This window comes from Primulina huaijiensis, chromosome 2 (genome assembly GCF_012295235.1).
Source record: "Primulina huaijiensis isolate GDHJ02 chromosome 2, ASM1229523v2, whole genome shotgun sequence".
Taxonomy (NCBI): Eukaryota; Viridiplantae; Streptophyta; class Magnoliopsida; order Lamiales; family Gesneriaceae; genus Primulina; species Primulina huaijiensis.
In genome coordinates, this window is record NC_133307.1 from 20,644,960 (window position 1) to 20,665,529 (window position 20,570).

Genomic DNA, 20,570 nt, shown 5'->3' on the forward strand with positions numbered 1-20,570 from the left:
CATATACCAATCTATTCAAAATCATCAAACCTCTTGATCTTTGCTCGAATCTCAAAGCATAAGAAACAAAACTAAGATTTTGTCCTTTCCACAATTCAATTTCTTTTCTATCAATCCACCGCTTGTGCAATTCTTTTGTCTTGATTTGTGCGAAAGTCAAGTGCTAATATTTAAAATGAGCAAGAAAGCTTCAGAATCTAGTGTGAATAAATCCATTCCGGTTGTAGTTCAATCTGAAGGAGCATTTAATGCTGGAATCGTCCTTACAGAGCAAAATTACGACATATGGTCTCAACTCATAGAAATGCAAATCGCTGAAAGAGACAAAATCTCCTATATTCGGAACAAGACCAAGCCACCTAAAGAATCAGATGCAGGCTATGAAAAATGGTATGCTGAAAACCAAAAGGTCAAAAGGTGGTTGTTAATGTCTATGTCACCAGAAATCATGAGGCGTTATTTACGTCTTCCCACAGCATATGATATATGGGATGCTTTGTCAAAAGCATTCTATGACGGAAGTGATGAGTTACAAGTCTTCACATTGAATCAAAAGGATTTCTCATCAAAACAAAACGGGAAAATGCTTTTTATTTATTATGGGGAATTGATTGAAATTTTTCAAATGTTGGATCATCGTGACAAAGTGGTTATGAATGACCCAGAAGATATTAAAGCCTACCACAAATCCATCGAACGATTGAGAGTTCACATATTTCTGGCTAGCTTAGATGAAGATTTTGATCCTATTCGAAGAGAAATTCTACGTAGAGATACAATACCAAACTTAGATGAATGTTATTCGTTGGTTCGACGCGAAGCTGTTCGTAATACCTCCTTCAAAGGAGATTCTGGAGCTCTTGAACCCAGTGCTTTGGTGGCTCGGAACAGATCTACTCAGAATCCACAAAATCGACCAAACAATGGGAAAACGACTAATGGTATTGACAAGTCCTTCTACAAATGCGATCAATGCAATAGGACAGGCCATACCAAAAGTCGTTGTTTTGAGTTGGTAGGATATCCAGAATGGTGGGATCATAGTCGTTCGAAAAAAAATCAAAAGGCATCATCCACAACAGCAGTTGTTGAAACACAGACCCTGAAAGATGTCACTGAACAAGCCTCAGCACTGGTATTAACTTAAGAGAATGGTGGTAAGTCTTTAAATATTTCTGCACCTGTTATGAGTAAAACATGGATAATTGATTCGGGTGCTACAGATCACATGACATTTGATTCTAGACAGGTATCTCCTCTTAATTGTTCTGCTCAAAAATTTGTCACCACTGCAAATGGAATTCCAACCCCAGTCTTTGGGGAAGGACCAATGAATTTAACAGATTCACTAAATTTGGATTCGGTTTTAGTGGTTCCATCTTTAGACTATAACCTTTTGTCCGTTTCTCAGATAACAACTAACTTATCTTGTATTGTAATTTTTTGGCCTGATTATTGTGTGTTTAAGGACATCAAAACCAAGAAGACGATTGGTTGTGGTATTAGGCGAGGGAAGCTATATTATTTGGACCTTGAATCAAAGAGTACCGAAAGCCTACGACAAGCTCTACAAGTGGGTGACTGTAAGTATGACAAAAGGAAAACAGATATATGGTTATGGCATCGTCGCTTGGGGCACTCTTCTTTTGGATATATAAAAAAACTTTTCCCCAGTTTGTTTTCAAAAGTAGATGTTTCCAGTTTTCGATGTGATGTCTGTGAACTTGCGAAAAGTCATCGTGTCTCATTTCCCTTGCGATTGAATAAAAGTCCTCTTCCTTTTATGCTTATTCATTCTGATGTTTGGGGTCCGTCTAAAGTCACTACTTTGGGTGGATCTCGTTGGTTTGTAACATTTATTGATGATTGTACCAGGGTGACATGGTTGTGCTTGATGAAATATAAAAGTGAGGTCAACTCAATATTCCAAAAGTTTCAGAAAATAGTTGAAACACAATATAATGCAAAAATCCAAGTACTACGTAGTGACAATGGTGGAGAATATCTTAGTAGTGAATTCCAACAATATCTGGAAACTCAAGGAATAATTCATCACACTACTTGTTCCAACACACCCCAACAAAACGGGGTTGCAGAGAGAAAAAATCGACACTTGTTGGAGGTTGTTCGAGCTCTGTTGATTGAAGCACATATGTCATTGTCTTATTGGGGAGAAGCTCTAACTTTTGCAGCTTATATAATTAATCGGATTCCCTCTAGCGCTATCAACTTTAAAACACCATTACAGACACTCACTGAAGCAATCATAGCCCCGGATGTTCCAAATCTACCTCCTCGTGTATTTGGTTGCGTGGTGTTTGTACACCTCCACAAGCATCAGCGCACTAAGTTAACTCCCCAAGCATTAAGATGTGTCTTTGTTGGGTATGCCACACACCAAAAAGGGTACCGATGTTTTCACCCTCCAACTCGTCGCTTATTTGTGACAATGGATGTTGTCTTTCATGAAGATACCATGTATTTTTCAAAGGCTGAACTTCAGGGGGAGTACCAAAAGAAAATTCAGATTTTAAATTATGATAACCATGATGAGTGTACATTAGATATAGGTGATGATACATCAGCAAGTGGACAAATTCAAGGAGTAAGTCTTGACCTAAGCATCAATGAGCATGTAACGGACAGAGAAGTGAGTCTATCTCAATCTCAAGATGAGCACATAACCGCCAAAGAAGTAGGTCTATCTCAAGATGAAATCGGGTCCCTTGAACAAATGGTTCCTACTTCGTACGTACCACACCAATCTCTTGTTGAAGATGTTCTCGAGTCACACAAAAGACAGTTGCCACAACGTTATAATAGAGGTATTCCTAAACCTTCGTATGAACCTGAATTGTCTAGCAAAGCCAAATATCCCATGAGTCATTATGTATCCAACCATCGCTTGTCAGAATCAAACATGTCCTTTATGAATCAATTATCTGTTGTATCTATTCCTAACAGTGTGCAGGAAGCCTTGATTGACCCGAGGTGGAAAGCTGCTATGAACGAGGAATTGAAATCCCTAAAGAAAAATGACACATGGGAGTTAGTTGATCCTCCACCAGGGAAGAAAACAGTTGGATGTCGGTGGATTTACGCTGTGAAGTACAAGGTTGACGGCACAATTGAACGCTTTAAGGCGAGACTTGTAGCCAAGGGATACACTCAGACATACGGTATTGACTACACAGAGACATTTGCTCCAGTAGCTAAAATCAACACCGTTCGTGTCCTGTTATCTTTAGCTGCAAACTTGGATTGGCCATTACAACAATTTGATGTAAAAAATGCTTTTCTACATGGTGACTTATCAGAAGAAGTCTACATGGATCTTCCACCAGGGTGCATGATACATGAAAATAACAGGCACAAAGTGTGTAGGTTAAAGAAATCACTATATGGGCTAAAACAATCTCCAAGGGCATGGTTTGGAAGATTTACAAAGTCTATGTTAGCCTTTGGTTACCGACAGAGCAATGCAGATCACACACTTTTCTTTAAAAGGAAACAGGGAAAAATCACAGCATTAATTGTATATGTAGATGACATGGTGGTTACAGGGAACGATAATGATGAAAGAAAGGCCTTACAAGATTATTTGTTCAAAGAGTTTGAGATGAAAGACCTTGGGTCTCTAAAGTATTTTCTTGGAATTGAAATATCCCGGTCTGATAAGGGAATATTTCTATCCCAAAGAAAATATACTCTTGATTTGTTACAAGAAACTGGTATGACAGCATGTCAACCGGTTGACACACCTATCCAAGAAGGACTAAAGCTATGTATCGAACAAAACCAAGAACCAGCTGATAAAGGGAGATATCAAAGACTTGTAGGAAGATTGATGTATTTATCTCACACAAGACCGGACTTAGCTTATGCTTTGAGTATTGTTAGCCAATTTATGCATAATCCGGGGAAGCAACATATGGATGCAGTTATGCGCATTTTGAGGTATTTGAAGTCTGCTCCTGGAAAAGGAGTAATGTTCAAAAAAAATGCAGACTATCGAAGCATAGAAGCGTATACTGATGCCGATTGGGCTGGATCTGTGGATGATAGGAGATCTACTTCTGGCTACTTCACCTTTGTAGGAGGTAATCTTGTTACTTGGAGAAGTAAAAAACAAAATGTTGTAGCTCGTTCAAGTGCAGAAGCTGAATTTAGAGGTATGGCTCTTGGACTTTGTGAGGCATTATGGCTAAGACTTCTCTTGCATGATTTGGGTTATCCACCTGAGCAATCCATCCAACTATTTTGCGACAACAAAGCAGCTTGTGACATTGCTCACAATCCAGTACAACATGATCGTACAAAGCATGTCGAGATGGATAGATTTTTTATCAAGGAAAATTTGGATATGAAGATTGTGGAATTACCTATGATTCGTTCAAAGGATCAGTTAGCTGACATTCTCACCAAAGCAGTCTCAATTCGAGAATTCTCGAAATTTTTAGACAAGTTGGGCTTATGGGATATCTATGCCCCAACTTGAGTGGGAGTGTTAAATAAATAAATATTTTATGAGATATACATATTATAATTAGATATGATATACATGGTATAATTAGATAGAATATTATGTTTAATTACAGGTGATTGATTTGTGGCTATAATTGAGTAATTTGATACCTATTGTAATTATGGGATTGATTTGTAAAGGCTTCATATATGCCTTGTAAATTTGATTAAGTGGATAAGAGAGAATGTATATTTTTTTTAGTATTCAAGAGTAAAATGTCGGTTTTATTCGAGTATTATGATTTCAATCATAAATTGAAAATTTATTCAAATTCAAAATTTTTAATTTTTTCACAACTTTAACAAAATCATAATCATTATCACTTCCCAACACAAAGACAAATCCATCCCTTTATGTCTGTTGAGTTTTTTGTCCATACAAAACAACACACTAAGCTAATTTGAAATAATAATATTTTGGTCATGTAACTTATAAATTTTTCGTTTTTTAGTCTTATTTATCAATTTTTTGTCTATTTTTACTGGAATGATAACGTGACACTGCAAAATACTGATTTGGTATTGGAAAATGCTAACGTAGAACCGTCAAATGTTGATGCGTCTAATGTCATATTAGTAATCTGGTGAAAAAAATTACATACGAGAAAAATTATGTCATGAATTGGACGATAAAAAAAAGTCTTACATTACCAAAAGAGTTATTTTTTCCCGGCTACTTTAGATATGATTATGGCCAAATTTTAAGACAAAATATCACAATTTTCTTGAATCTAAATGCTTAACAAGAGGTGAAAATTTAGATCGTGTTGGTTCATTTTTAATCATGCAGTAATTATTTTGAACCAATCATTCTACCAAGCCACGAGTGAAAATTAGCCTTTTTTTCTGGTCAATAAGCGGACGGCTTGGTGGTGGTGGTTCTCCCTTTGACTTTTCAACGCCACCTAGATTTACCCCTTGACTCGAGGGGTTTTTTTTTTAATCCAAATCTTGCTTGAATCAGCGTACAGTATTTTTGTTGTTCTTGGAACCTTCTCTAGCTTTTCTTTTTGGGGGTGTTTGGTAGGGGTGATAAGGTGGGTTTATTTTTTTTTAACTCACCTTATCCCTCGTTTGGTACGCGTGATTATTTAACCAAGTCAATCCATCCTATAAATGATTAGGTTATATTAGATATGTTAAAATAATACCTCCTCACCCCCTATGATTATTTATTCTACTCTTAATCCTTTCTATTTTTCCAATTTTACCCTTCTCCTAAATTCAAACTCACCACCATTTCCTTCCATCGACCGTCCACGGGCAACATCCGCCAAAGGCCGACCACCGCCGCCGGCAACCGCCGGCCACCTACGCTGACCAACGCTGCTGCTTCCGGCCGACCATCGCCGCCGACCGCCGCCTGCGCTTCTGGCCGTCCACCGCCGTCGTCTCCGGCCGACCGCAGTCGCCGCCTTTGCCGGACCGCCGCTGCCGGAGTGGAAGAAGAAAAACAAAAAAAGAAAGGGCAATTTTGTCATTTCATCAAAAAATTCAAAATTATCACATCCTTAAAAATCATACCAAACATGATATAATTTTACATTATATATTATATTTTTATCATAATTTTTTTTTATCATTTACATATTAATCATTAGTTTATTTTATCCTCCAAACCAAACGCAGCCGAATCTATTATTGTTATTATTATTTTTTTCTTTCTTCCGGTCTGTTTCTTTGCGAGGGACAGAGAGAGAAAAAGAGAGGGATAGGTTACATTAGAAGGCGATGGAAAGCATCACAGGGTGGCAAGTGACTATTCTATGTGGGATAGCATTGTGGATTGTGGTTTCTTCGATTTTAAATTTGACTGGAAAGATCAGATCTTTAACACAGCCATGGGTTTTGCACTGTGTCGTTTCTGGCACTCCAATTATTCTCCGGATCCAGGTTGGTTTGTTGGGGTGTGATTTTTTTTCTTTTTTATTTTGTTTCGGCTTTTTCATGGGCTATTTTCTTTGGGTTTGCAGAAATACCAGAATACGTATTTGGATGCCTTGTTTTCCGGGATGTCTTGTGTTGTTTCTGTGCCTTTTTACACTGCTTTTCTTCCTTTCGTTTTCTGGGTATGCTCTCGTTTATCCTTTATTGCATGTGCATTTTCTGTTTGTGATTCTGTTTTGTATTTCAAATGGGCAAAGATTTGGCTGAATTTTGAAAATTGCATTCGTGGAATAGGTGTTTGTTTTTGAAGTTTTTCCTTGTCTTTTAGACTGGGCATTGCAAATTGGCTAGGCAGATGACTCTCTTGATGGCCTTTTGTGATTACATCGGAAACTGCACAAAGGTAAGTTTCTTGCCATACTTTTCATCAGATTATATGCCAACATATAACAGCAACGTGATCATCTATTTTGTAGCTTGTTATTTGATACTTTTTTATGATCATGGCTGATAGGATGTAGTATCGGCACCTAGACCTAGTTCTTCGCTTGTTAGGAGATTAACAGCGACCAAAGACGAGGAAGAGAATGCAATGGAATACGGATTACCTTCTTCGCACACTCTTAATACCGTTTGCTTGTCAGGGTACGAAGGTTTTCTTGCATTCCGACTTATGTTATTTAAGGCCTACTCAAGAGGCAGTATCCTTTGTTATGTTTGCTGGCCACGTGCCAAAAAACTTTTATGTTAGTATTTGTTGTGAGAAAATTGATATTGCTCTCCTTGTTATTGGCATGCTTCAGTTTCCCAATCCATCAAATTTTCTTGAGTTTCTCTTTTGGGCAGCGCAGGTATCTGTTTCATTACATTCTGTCCTACTCTGGTTATAACGTCTACACTGCTGTAATGGGATTCAGCATGGTTTGTCTGCTTGTGGGACTCATTGGCTTGGGCAAGTATTATGTTTCAGAATTTTAATGGTTTATTATTCTTGTCCTTTATATCCTGATCTAAGGTTGCTATATTTTCAGGAAGGATATACCTGGGAATGCATAGCTTGATTGATGTTATTGTTGGTCTAGCTATGGGATTGGGGATCCTGGCAATCTGGCTCTCTACTTCTGAATACTTGGATAATTTCATAGTCTCGGGTCCAAATGGTAAGGATTATCATCCCCTTCCGTCTTCTGACATTCATCTTAATTCGCCATTTATGAGTCATAATTGCTACCCACACTGCTGTCATGTCATAATTGTTGGGAATCAGTGTCAATTGTTAGAGAAGCTAAAGAATGGTGATGATTTTTTTAAAATCTTCATTCAGACTTGGTTTTACAGAATCCATGGCCGTTAGAAATTTTTAATTTTTTAACGAATGACATCCATTAAAATAAGGTAAAATGAGTTTTGTACAAGTAAACTGGACATTCTCAGGGGATAGCAAATATCGAACTGATAGAACCAACGATACCATTACCAACTTCATGGGGCATACCCCGATTCTAGAAACATACGAAGATGATCATATCCACGCACAACATAAATAATAATAATAATACAATCAAGAGTCTATATCCAGATGACTTGGCGAACATCGAAGAGCAAGGATCTTGATTTTCTTAATGATATCCTCGGGGCACAACATTTCTTCTTAAAAAATAGCTCGATTGTGTGCATTTCAAATGTTGTAGACATATTCTGCCACTGCAATACATGTCAACTTGGACAATGCAGAATTACCTTATAGACACCTCGTAAAGCTTTCAGAACTGATGTTGCAGATCCCATGATTTTACGCTTGTCTAGCAATTCTTTGATGCCATTCCGGATTCTCTTTGACACATAACAAACAAAGAAGAGATGACCAGCTGATTCCTCACTGTTATTACAAAGTACACACATCTTATTCTCAATATAGCTTTGTCTATTATCTTTAGTTAGGAATTTACCATGCGCAAACAACCACATGGCAAAACGATGCTTGAGGAGTATGCAATATTTCCAAATTATAGGTTTCCATGGCCGTCGCCTTTCTTTTTGAACAAAGATTTTATAAGCTCGAGCAAGACCACCATGATATCCGAACCAACTCTCCAGCAGCATCCCTGCACTCTCATCCTTGGAAAATCTAAGTATAACATCTTGAATTCTCAGAATTCCTTTAATCTAAAGAGACTTATCTTTGTTCCAATTCCATTCCCAAACACTAGCAAACCGTACATGGATCTCGTTCACCCATAGGCTATCCTTCTTCATATGAATCTTCCATAATGTTTTTGCAATCAAAGCATTGTTCCAAGCATATAAATTTTTAAGCCCTGTGCCCGCCCCCATCTTTCTTTAGTCTTCAAAACATGTTCCACGAGATAGGAGGGTGCTTCATTTGAGTATGTCTATTTCTTTGTTTTTTGTAATGTAAGTTACATCAAGTAGTCAATGTATTTAGTTAAAATTACATGACATTTAAGTCATAGGTATAAAGTGGAGCTTATGATAGTTACAATATTAAGTTGAGAAGTTGATTTTCCATATATCTCCCTATCATATAAAAAAAAATTCATGTGATATCTTATGCTTTACACATATGAAGGGCTAGTTTTGCTAATTCACAATTTTCAAACACTGCTTTCCATCCACATTTTTCTCTTGTTGTATTATATATATTGTATTATATATTACTATTATTATTTTGAATAGCTATTTTTTCTTGTTTTAAATTTGATTTATGAGGACTAACCCCGTTTGCGCAAAAAAAAAATGGAATCCCTAATTTACTTATCTTGTAAATATGACATATTCATTATATTATACACGTAGCGCTTGTGCATTTGTTCCTAATATAATAATAATAATGGTGGAAATTGTAATTATATTAATTATAATAGTTGATTCCTAGCATTTATCAAATAATATTTTTCTTTTAATTGTATATTTTTTATTTATAAACATTATTAGAAATTTAATTACTTCATTATTATTAATTTCTTAATATTTTTGTTTGATTAAAAAAGACCAATTATTTTTTACAAAATATATAAATCACCTAAATCATGTACAACAGTCTTTTTTCTCCTAATTAGAATATAAAATAAAGCAATGACAATAATTTGATTATGTTTTATATTAGCATTTAAAAATATTGTTTTTATTTTATTTATATATTAATTATTAACATAATTGATCTACTAATTCATTCCCATATAGCTTGATTTTTATATAATGTATTAATTTTAGCATGCAATTAAAAAAATAGCATTGTATGATTCATATTCTAATTACAAATATAACTGATTAATAATTCATTCCCACTATAAAGAAAGTTTTTATTGATTTCATCCGATCACAACTTTTCCGTTACATAATTATCAATTTCTTATTTCATTTCATGATTTATTCTCACACTACAAACTTTTCTATGACTCCTTCATTCCATTTTAATTTTAATTTCATGTTTTATATCTTAATTAATTTATTTCTTCATTCGATTCATATTTTAATCACTTTTATTCAGTTCACTTCTTTCAGCATTCACTTCATTCTAATTGTAAATAATAATATTAAATCTAATTTGCAATTACCATAGTTGTCAAAAGCTCGAAGTGCAAAAAAAAAAAAAACCGATCAGGTGTCTGGGACTTGAAGCGCACGCTTAGTGGAAATAAGCGCAAAAAGTATTATTTTATATATATATTTTTTTTGATAAGAAACAAATTTTATTAATTTAGGGATTAGTTACATCATATGTGCGGATGAGTAATCCGCTACAATCTTATACAGTTTTAGAATAAACCTGTTTAATCGCAACAAAACACAAAACTCAAGACCATACTAATTTCCAATCCCTACACATATCGGAGACACTGAGATGATAATATTGAAGAATATTGACAGTCCAAGTGGTGACCCTCAATTTAACTCTCTCCCACACTTGATCAGCTGACTCCGAAACATCTTCAAATATCCTCTTGTTCCTTTCCAACCAAATTGTCCACAATATGCCATGAATGATAATAAACCAAAACTCTCTGAATTTTCTCTCAAACGGATACCACGAGTTGTCATGAAATAAAAGTATTATTTTATATTAATCAATAGTTTATATTATTATTATAATTTGTTAGGATCAGTGAATGTGTTTAGAGTGTGTGAATAAACACCTTACGAAATTTTCTTCAAAAATACTTCAGGGATAATCTTAATCTTCCAAGTGCAGCTGAGAACTTGGATAATCGGTGCGGGAAAAATCCTACTATACTTCGTGAACCAAATGCTTTGTCAAAATCAGCAAATCAAGAATAGTAGACGGCCGTAATGAAAATGCTGAAAAGAAATAACGCATAGAATTGTTTATTGAAGTTCAAAGGATAAATCTTTTCTACGTCTCCATAAAGATTCCACTAAAAAAACTTTGATAATTTCAGATATTGCAATTACCCATTTCAGCAGGACTTACCAACTGCCTTGCTGAAACTCTTAGTGCACAACTTAAACATGTTTGAACAAAATACGCACAGAAAAATATTTCTGTCAGTTACAAATACTCACACTTCGAATAGATAAAATTGATACACCGGTAAGTACAAAATCAACGCAGAAGATCCTTTAAATGATCAGATAAGACTTGGAGCGTGTGCTTGATGATATTTTAGCATAGATTTGATTACTCAGAAAATCCAGGCATGTAATGAATGTGTGCAGCGTAGAGTATATTCTGTGTCTTGAAATGGCCTTATATAGAGATAATGCAACATTCAAACTTGAACGGCTATAAATCGGTCGTACTAAGGCCATAACATAAATAGCACTCCATGTCTGATGTCATTTGTCTTCTTCCCAAAATAGAATGCAACATTAAATGACTGGAGTACGGATATCAAACGGTCATAATAAATTTGTCTTCATATCCAAAATATTATCTGAATCATATGATTTGCTGATGATCGAGTTTGTTCAGATATGGAAAATTTAGAGTTCAACTGGGATCAAGATTCAATAGGGCCTTTAGCAATATTAAGTCAAATTTCAGCGAAGGCTTCCCAAACTGAAATCGGTAGACCTATAGAGGCTTAGATGAAATCTTCTGAAATAAGCGCTCGTCTGAACGATTCTCCTGCTGTTTTCACTGGTTTGCTGAATTTTACCACTTATTGTGTTTTTATATTTGCAGCACATCACCAAAACTTATAAATAACTAACATAATTTCTATCCTAATTTAATTATCTGAAATAAACGTTTTCTTAATCATTATTATAATGAGTGATTTTTCTTTTTGAAATTAAGGGATGTCTAATGATAATGATATAACTAAAAGATGATTAATGGCAATGATAGATTGTGTTTCCATATATGTTCCTAACACAAATAAATTGACCAAAGTATCCATGTGATGGCTTATGTTTTACACATCAAAGTGTTGATGGAAGGCTAGTTTTGCCAATTCACAATTGAAAAACATTGTCGTTATCCACACTTTTGTGGGTATATAGATATAGATTTATGGTGATGCAGAAGTGAGATAGATCCTACCAGTTATCCAGTTGGTAATTGCGCAGTTATGTTTCCATTCTCACACCAATTAAGAATATCGACATGCTAAGCGTCGGTTCTTGGCAACGCTAGCTAGTAGAAACCCTTGAACATGAGATAAAGAAAAACAAAACTGTTTCATATCAGAGGATATGATGAGAATGCATATGTATGTAAAAAATGTTATCAGTTCAAAGACCAAGAGCTGATTGCCTTTTGCCTTTTGCCTTTTGCCTTTTGCCTTTTGCCTTCATGTTTTAATGCCCAAAAATGTGGAATGGCATGTGAGCCTTGCATGATGTGTTTTAGATAGACCTACGTAATCATGTTGTAGACCTTCCTTGTTTTGTCACCTTTTCAATTGGTTTATTTAAAGTGCATGCTTAATCAGGTGCTTGAAGTGTCAAATCAGAGGCCACTTTAACTAGGGGAGCTCTTATCATTTGGCTCTCACGTAATTGTATGCTAAATTTGAGAATTGGACTAATTTGATCAGAGAAAACAGTTTTTGTTTTGGCCGTGAGCTATTTGTTACAGGAGCTTTGATTATTAGGTATGTTTGATTTTGGCTTACTTGATGCGCTTGTTCTCCAAGTGCCATTTGATTAACTAGATTAGCTCATGGATATCTTTAATCTCAGTCTCTCCCCAACTACCTTGTTAGTTGTTACTAGCACCTCTATTGGTTCCTCTTCAGTAAATTTATGTAATTTCAAGCACTACCTCTAAGAAATCGCAATTATGTGACTGAACCATTGAAATTTCTTTAGATTTGTTTGTGATGAATTCTTGAAGTTACATGGCACAGGTTTGTGCATCAAGTGGGAATCATACCTGATTTACATTGTTGATCTGCACCTTGCATTAGTTTTACCATCCATTTAACCAAGATTTGTTGATCTCGTGGACATTCTAAAATATCTTTTTAATTTTGAATGCCTTACTATCTATTTGATCTATAGTTTGATCGACACCATTAACTGGAAACACTGATATATCAAGAATGTGATTTCCATTTCTATCCTATTTGACAGCTGGTCATTTGTCAGTAAGGTAGAAAACCTGGAGTGGACTTTTTTTCGTTTTTATTTTGTTTTCTATCATTGAAAAATATCTTAACACCATTATTGTTGTTATAGTAGGAATTGATGTGAATCTTGGCCTTTAGGAAAAATGACAAGTATAATCATACCTAGATTCACAATGGTGATGCTTAGCGTGCTTTTTTTTTATGTTGGTTGAGATCTATAAATTGGATTTTTTGTGTCTGCAGTTGCATCATTTTGGGCCGCTCTTAGTTTCTTGTTACTCTTTGCCTACCCAACGCCTGAATGTCCGACCCCTAGTTTTGAGTTCCACACTGCCTTCAATGGTGTTTCCTTGGGAATTGTAAGTGAACAATTTGTTTTCCCGTTTAATTTCTATGCATGTTTGCTGCTGTAGAATTCAATATATTTGACTGCCTTCTGTGTTCCATTGCATTAATGTCTTCTTTTTTCATTTTTTACCTCCTATATTCTTGTTTATACAACTTTAGCTTCTAAATTTCTGCATTGATTTACATATGCATATATCCCTCCCTCCCCCCCCCCCCTCTTTGTATCTCACACACCCACCCACAAACACACAAGTGGGTTTATATGGTAATTGCTTTTGAAATAAAAATATATATAATCTAGAATTGGTATCATTATGATTATTAATATGTTATTTATTTTCTTTCAATATATCTCGATGTGCTTGATGAATTAGAGTTATAGCTCTCTATATTGTGTCGAAAATGTAGGTCTCTGCAGTCTAACCACTTGACTGATGTGTTGTGCTGTGTTTTCTTTCATATTATTCAAATACTTATTGAAGTTTCAGCATATTTTGGTTTATAATCCCACATATTACTCCAGCGCAATTATTGATGGCAATTGTATTATTCAGGTGATCGGGGTCCACCTAACGTTTCATCAGTTTCACCATGAAAATGTTGCACGAATATTTTTCCCTCAGCTGCCAGTTCCCACATTTGTCGGTAGAATTTTTTTGGGCATTCCAACCATTCTTCTCGTGAAGTATTGCAGCAAGGCTCTTGCGAAATGGATTCTTCCCATTGTTGCGAATGCTTTGGGAATTCAAATAAGGTCAACCAGCTATTTACCTGCCTTAAAAGGTGGGATGTCTCCTAATAAGAAGTTGGATGAAGTTAAGCAATTAGGGTGTGTCCAGAAACTATTCTTTTTCACCGAGCAGACTTCATTTGATGTTGATACTGGCATAAGGTTCATTCAGTATTCTGGTCTTGCTTGGTCTGTTGTTGACCTTGTTCCTTCTCTATTTTCTTTCCTCGGCTTGTGATACCATGTATCATACACTTTTGTATAGCGAGCTATTCTTTTTTTTTTTTTTTTTTTTTTTTTTTTTTTTTTTTTTTTNCAAATGTATGTCGACGATGAAATTCTTTTATCTGTTAATGCCATGACCAAGCAGTTAAGAATTTGGAAGGATAAGATTTTCGTTAGACTTTTTTAACCATGTCTATATCTAACTTTGGTTTATCGTTAAACGACTGTTTTTGGAGCCATTTGTGCTTGAAAATTCCTTGGTATTGTGTATGGTACAAGATTTGCAAGAAACGCAACTACAGCTGGTGCTGGTGTTATGTGTGCATCAATAATGGTGATCAATTAAAAACACGGGAGTTCTTTTCATTTAAACAGAGTACAGTCCACTGGATTGGTGATTCATTAAAAAAAGTACGTGCGTTTAAACGTACATACATAGTGACTGTAATTTATATATATTATCACAGCCACCATACACTAGCAACTCTTATTTTTGTCTACCGGTATCAGGAATTTACAAACAAGAACTTATAGTATATTTGGAAGAAAAAAATGTTCAGCTGCTCAAACCTCCACCCTTCATCACATGCCTTCTCACCCCGGAATATGAACATCAGATATGTAATCTTTCCAATCTATTTTCTCCACATTGAACCCAAATTGCAGTCTTTCTTCGTTAGACATAAATCCCATCGATCTTTTAGTGTTGCTATTGTCAAACCTGTTACGTATTTCACGTTAAGGCAACTATATACAGAAAAGAGAGTTGGGATAATGGAAAACTCCAAAATATATACCTTCCACCATAGAATGTATAGGGTTCATAAATATTAGCCAGATTTTTGGCTTGGTCCACTGTTTTTCTGCAAATGAGTTGAAGTTTCTGAGATAACTTTCCATCAAGATTGGACAAAGCCCCTAATCCAGTTCGGTTGATAGCATGCCTCCAAAGGTGAGAGGAGATGTGAGAGTCCAATACCCAAGTTGGGCCCAGCCCATTTCCATTTAAATAAAACCCAACACATTTTCTGATCGTGAACAGTATTTCCAACGACTTTTCCGCCGAGCCACCTCCGCGAGATCACCGTTGTGCATTTTAACCTTGATTCTTGAGGTATTAAGCTTGAAATTTCAGATTCTAAACGGGTTTTATAGGCTGCCCGGAATTTGAATTTTAACCGAGCTGATTTAATTTGTTTTAGTCGGTTAGAATACAGTATATTGAAGCATATAGCGAATTTATATTTTAGGTTTTATTGTTGGACGAGTTTCATCAGGAAGTCCTTAAGAAATTACTGTGGTATTGTAAGTTATAGTTGAGGTACGCTCAAACCTATATCATTATGACGCTTATATTGGCGTGTAAGAATATTCAGTGAATGTTGTTTGCTATTATGTGCCTTGAATGTTTATTCTGATGCATTCGTGCATTAATTGTATTAGCATAACATATTGAGTCTTGACTCTTTTGACGGCGATTTATGCTGATTCTGTTGAGATATATTGAGTCATCAGAGGGACGAGTGGGTTAGGATTAGCCACATTTCCAGATGACAGCTAGGAACGAGCGACTTAGCTACTCGCATTCCCGATGCAACGTGCATGGACGAGCGGCGATTTGATGCTGCATTCCTGGCACGGGTGGCCACTGTTACTGTTCATGATGCTATTCGTTTGGACTCCATTTGGTATCCGTTATTCCATTATTATCATTCATGCATCGCATATCATTGCATTTACTTGGTATTATTACATGTCTTTTATATACATCGTAATTTTACTGGTTTGTCGTCCTGGGGTCCGACCCCTGTTTTCTTTTTATGTTGTGGTTGTTTTTGATGACATAGCAGGTCATTCCAGGGGATTTGACGCGTCTGGTGTAACGTCAGTGAGTGGTACCCAGTAGTCAGTTGGTTTGGGTCAGAGTTCCCAAATATCTATATATCATACTAGTTTGATACATTTGCCAGGGAGATGCCATGTGTACCTGTATTGTGATGTTTTATGTTGTTTTGGATTTTATTTGTAGTATGTTGTGTCTAGTCCTGGCCAGTGCGGTTGTAGGATATTTGTTTGGTTGATTGTGAACTCGATGTTATTTTCGAGCGTATATTGATGTTGTGTTTTGAAAATTTTTGGGATGTCCTACTTACGGGAAGGTCATGCCAAAATTTCTGTAGGCCCAAATAAACGTTTTAAACTCGTTTTCGCTGTTTACACCAATTAATTCTTGTTGTTTGGTAATTAAATATTAATTAAGAGCATGAGCCCTCACACGAGAAGTCATCATTGTGGAACACGAACTGGGACCCCTGTTGAGTCAATGAATGGCAGAGAACTGAAGTGTTCGAATAGTAGATTGGCCAGGTCCCTGAAAACTAGCGGGTTCTTAACAGATGAAGCAATCTGATATATGCTAGTTTCTGCTTTTCCAGACGCCCCATGCTTAACCATGGCTGCCAAGGTTGCGTTCACAACCATGTCCGCTGGAACCTGAAACAATCCCTTGATATATCAGTTCTTTTAATCTCCATCTTTTAATTATATAACACTCTGAATATACTACAAAGTCTACTATTATTAGTATACAGAAATATATATATATATAATTTATAATGATCAGAATTACCACGTCAAGAACTCCACTCGGATCTACCGGAAAACCTGTGGGCTGACCCTTTCCATAGTGAAGAATGATGGGATCCATCATCCTGCATGGTGAGAAGAGATCAATTACTGTCTTATCTTTTATCCAAATAAAGTTACGATCTTTGTTGAAATATATACCTATTCCCCTCCATCCACCCGGGGAATGGTTCTTTGTAAGTGCTCTCGATGACACTTGGTCGAATTATGACAACTGGTATGTTTCCACTTAGATTATTTATCATCATCTCTCCTATAGCCTTCGTAAAAACATATGTATCTTGCCATCCAAATTTGTTTGCTCTGATGATCATAATAGGAAAACAATACAGCAAAACTGATACTACGATATGAGAGCAACTGCAAAACTAGATGTTTATCAAAGAAATAACTCGACCGTCGTTTAATCACCTTTCTATCCCCAGTTCTTTAATTTTCTGAAGCATTTCTGCATCATCTCCAAGAACTTGTTTTGATTCCAAGACCAGCTTTATTTCTTCTTTCACATTCAATTTGTGGTGTATGTGATCGCCTGCTATACTTTCGCCTCAGCTTAAAGGCTTTTCCATGATTCTGCCTTGCCTTTGTCCATTCACATAAGCTGATCTTGTCATAAATGAAAATAAACTTTCTTCAAGAATGGACATATTTAAGTCTGTCTATATCAAACATGGAACATTCGAGCATACATACGTCTAAATATCGACAAAAAAATCCAACTTAAAGACTTACATAATCAGTCAGAACTTTGATCTAGAAAAAACGATACAAGAACAACGAAAATTCGGTCATTTAAAAAGTTTGCATGACAGCAAATACTATATATGAATACATGCAACTTGCCTGTTGATATTTGCAGCAAAACTCATGAGGCGCATAGGTCCACCAGTGTTAATGTCAAGAGCTGTATCATACCTGAAATTCATCGAACTTTTTACTTAAGCATGCATTTTTTTGGTGCACTAATACTCAATTTCTTAGTAGACATTAGATGAAAACACAAAAAGCTATATTAGTGCTTCTAAGTATATAGCTTTCATTAAAAGTTATATTAGCTGCAGAATTTATTATTGCATCAACCTGTTCGGTCATCAAATCAGACGCTTCCTCGTCTACACCAAGACTCGATTCACAAACATTTCCAACCACAGGAATCAACTTGGTCAGCATGAAAGCTAGATATGATTTTCCATGAGTTTGTTTCAGACGCTTGAAAAGCCCCGTATTGATGATCTATGAACATGTAGTGCCATTAACTTTTGTGTAATTTAATTGAAGGAAATATATACGCAAAGAAATCGGTGCTTAAGAACTTGCATACTTCATTTTTCAGTCTCCCAATAGCAGCCTCTTTGTTCTTAGCCTTGATCAAGACAAACATACTATGGACCTCTGGTGCTGTCCTAAGTATTTTCTCAATGATAACTGGAAATTGTACTTGTAAAAGACAAGTAAATATTAATTCATCATGCATACAAGTGATTTATGTATAAAAAGAATATCTTTCTGACTAGCTTGAAACTTGCATGGTAGAATTGATCATGCACACATATTGAAAATTTTATCCTACCTTACATAATAATGTAATGAAGAAAACTAAATAAACGAAGAAAGAATCATTACTTTTTCCTAAACATCCAGTAGCATTCACCAGTGATAAAAAAGGACTAACCTTGAAGAAACTTGACAATGCCAATACCATCATCATGCATTTCCACATCCTTCCCATCTGGACTTAAAACCAGGCTACCAGCTTCCATAAAAGTCGTCGCCCCATGATCCGAGCTGATCAATGAAGATGTTTCCGCGAAAACAGAAGAAATCCCACTGAACTTCCTTGCATGATTATTGCCAGTTTGACAATACACTACCATACTCTTGTTATTTTTAATTTTACTATAGCTAGAGACTTTCACCGCACTGTTTAGTGCAATGGGGATGGAAGGACTGAGAGACAAAGCCTCCATTGTTGCACTGAGATATGTAAGAGAATATAACAAAAGAATAATGCAAAACCACCCAAAGCTTTATGTGAGGTAGGTGCAATAACTGTTGGCTTGCGAAGTTAGCTTAACAATCTCTTTTGTTCCTTTTTTTTCCTTAAATTTTTTTTAATACAAAAACAAGTTAAAAGCTTGTTTGTATAAGATATGAGTTTGGTTTGATTTAAGATTAGAAGGAAAAAGATGGTTAGTTCTGTGGGCATTTAAAAGTGGAAGGAGATAAGAATTACGAGAATAAAAACAAGGCTCTCTTTTTGCATGTCACCCCCTATGCTTCACACACTTACTCACAAACGACTATTTTGGAGGAATCCTAATATATAATGATTATTATTTAACTTAATTTATATGTTAATATAAATCATATCTTAGTCAGCTAACAACAAAATACACCAGAATAAAGGGTGTGACGAGCTTGAATATGTACACATACTCACTTGCCTCAACTCTACATATATACACACACACACATACTATATATATGCATATTATATACACACTCACCTGCCTTCGAGTGTACAGAAAATGAGAAAAAAGATAATTTTGTAATTTCAAATTACTAAATTTTATTATCTATTCAGCTACCGAAATTTAAAGTTGTTCCGGAACAACTTTATCTGGATCCAGATAAAGTATCATTTCATTATATGTAATTTAATTTTATTTGTTTTTCTTCAGGTGATAATTAACGTATAGCTAGGCACTGGAATGGATAGGAAAAATAAAGCATTAATTAATTAATGTTATTCTATATAATAATGAAATTATAATTTACTAATTGTTAATCTGTTAACCTAAATTGTTTTTAAGTTCAATTACGATTAATAAATTCAATTAGATATAATTTTTAATTTCAAGTTTATTTTATTGATTAAATTTTTTTCAAAAAGTATATATAATTAAAAATTATATTATGATAAATAATTATCAATTCAAACACACAACTAAATTTTTTTTATCCAATTGATAAAATTTGGGTAAATTAGGGAAACAAAATTCCCAATTCAAGTTTCAAATTAAGATTTAGTCCCTAGAACCTAAAATTTTAGTTTGGATTCCCCAATTTTGACAAAGTGGTCAAAAATATAATGGAAGTTATAACTAAGTCAGAAATAGTATCAAAGCCGAGACAAAATTATTTTAAACATACAAAGTTATTATTACTGTGTAATTAAATGATTGAGGATGAGATTTTCTAAAAAATTATGGATCTAAACATATGTTCGAGATTAAATATTTACAGAATTTATTCCAATACTTTGGGATATTATAAGAAGAACTAACCAATGTTAGACATCAGATGCAAAGAGAAACACATCAAAGTCATAAGGTAAATTTATAATTCAAAGTAATAGGTTCTTTAAATAATCTCATATCTTCTAAACTCTTCGGAGATCTTATTATAAAGATCCAAAAGATAGTACAAAACTATGGCAATTAGCCATACTATGTACAACATCAAATCGAGAAAATCCTTGAAAAACAAGAAGAAATTCTTGGAATATTAAAGAATATTTAAATATGAATCCAGACTCTGGAACAACAACCAAATTCTAGTAAAAAAGGAGGGAAGGCCGGGATAATGCCAAAGACATTAATTTGTTTAAAAACATTACCGTCATCTTTTGTTACCGAACCCTTATTACACTA

General features: G+C 35.1%; 2 protein-coding genes and 1 pseudogene across 2 annotated transcripts; 2 read left to right on the plus strand and 1 right to left on the minus strand.

The window, feature by feature from the left end:
• The first annotated feature begins 175 nt into the window (after positions 1 to 175).
• LOC140957357 (uncharacterized) lies at positions 176 to 1,147 on the plus strand. The gene has a single exon (XM_073414582.1). The coding sequence runs from the start codon at positions 176 to 178 to the stop codon at positions 1,145 to 1,147; it is 972 nt and encodes a 323-aa protein (XP_073270683.1).
• A 5,067-nt stretch (positions 1,148 to 6,214) lies between these two features.
• Positions 6,215 to 14,376, plus strand: LOC140968639 (lipid phosphate phosphatase delta-like). The gene is made up of 8 exons (XM_073429657.1): positions 6,215 to 6,417; positions 6,498 to 6,593; positions 6,740 to 6,814; positions 6,926 to 7,056; positions 7,263 to 7,367; positions 7,447 to 7,571; positions 13,212 to 13,327; positions 13,871 to 14,376. Exons 1-8 carry the CDS (start codon positions 6,256 to 6,258, stop codon positions 14,282 to 14,284), a joined length of 1,224 nt encoding a protein of 407 aa, XP_073285758.1. The 5' UTR covers positions 6,215 to 6,255; the 3' UTR covers positions 14,285 to 14,376.
• A 451-nt stretch (positions 14,377 to 14,827) lies between these two features.
• On the minus strand, positions 14,828 to 18,884 carry LOC140968648 (fatty acyl-CoA reductase 2, chloroplastic-like; annotated as a pseudogene).
• Positions 18,885 to 20,570: the final 1,686 nt, after the last annotated feature.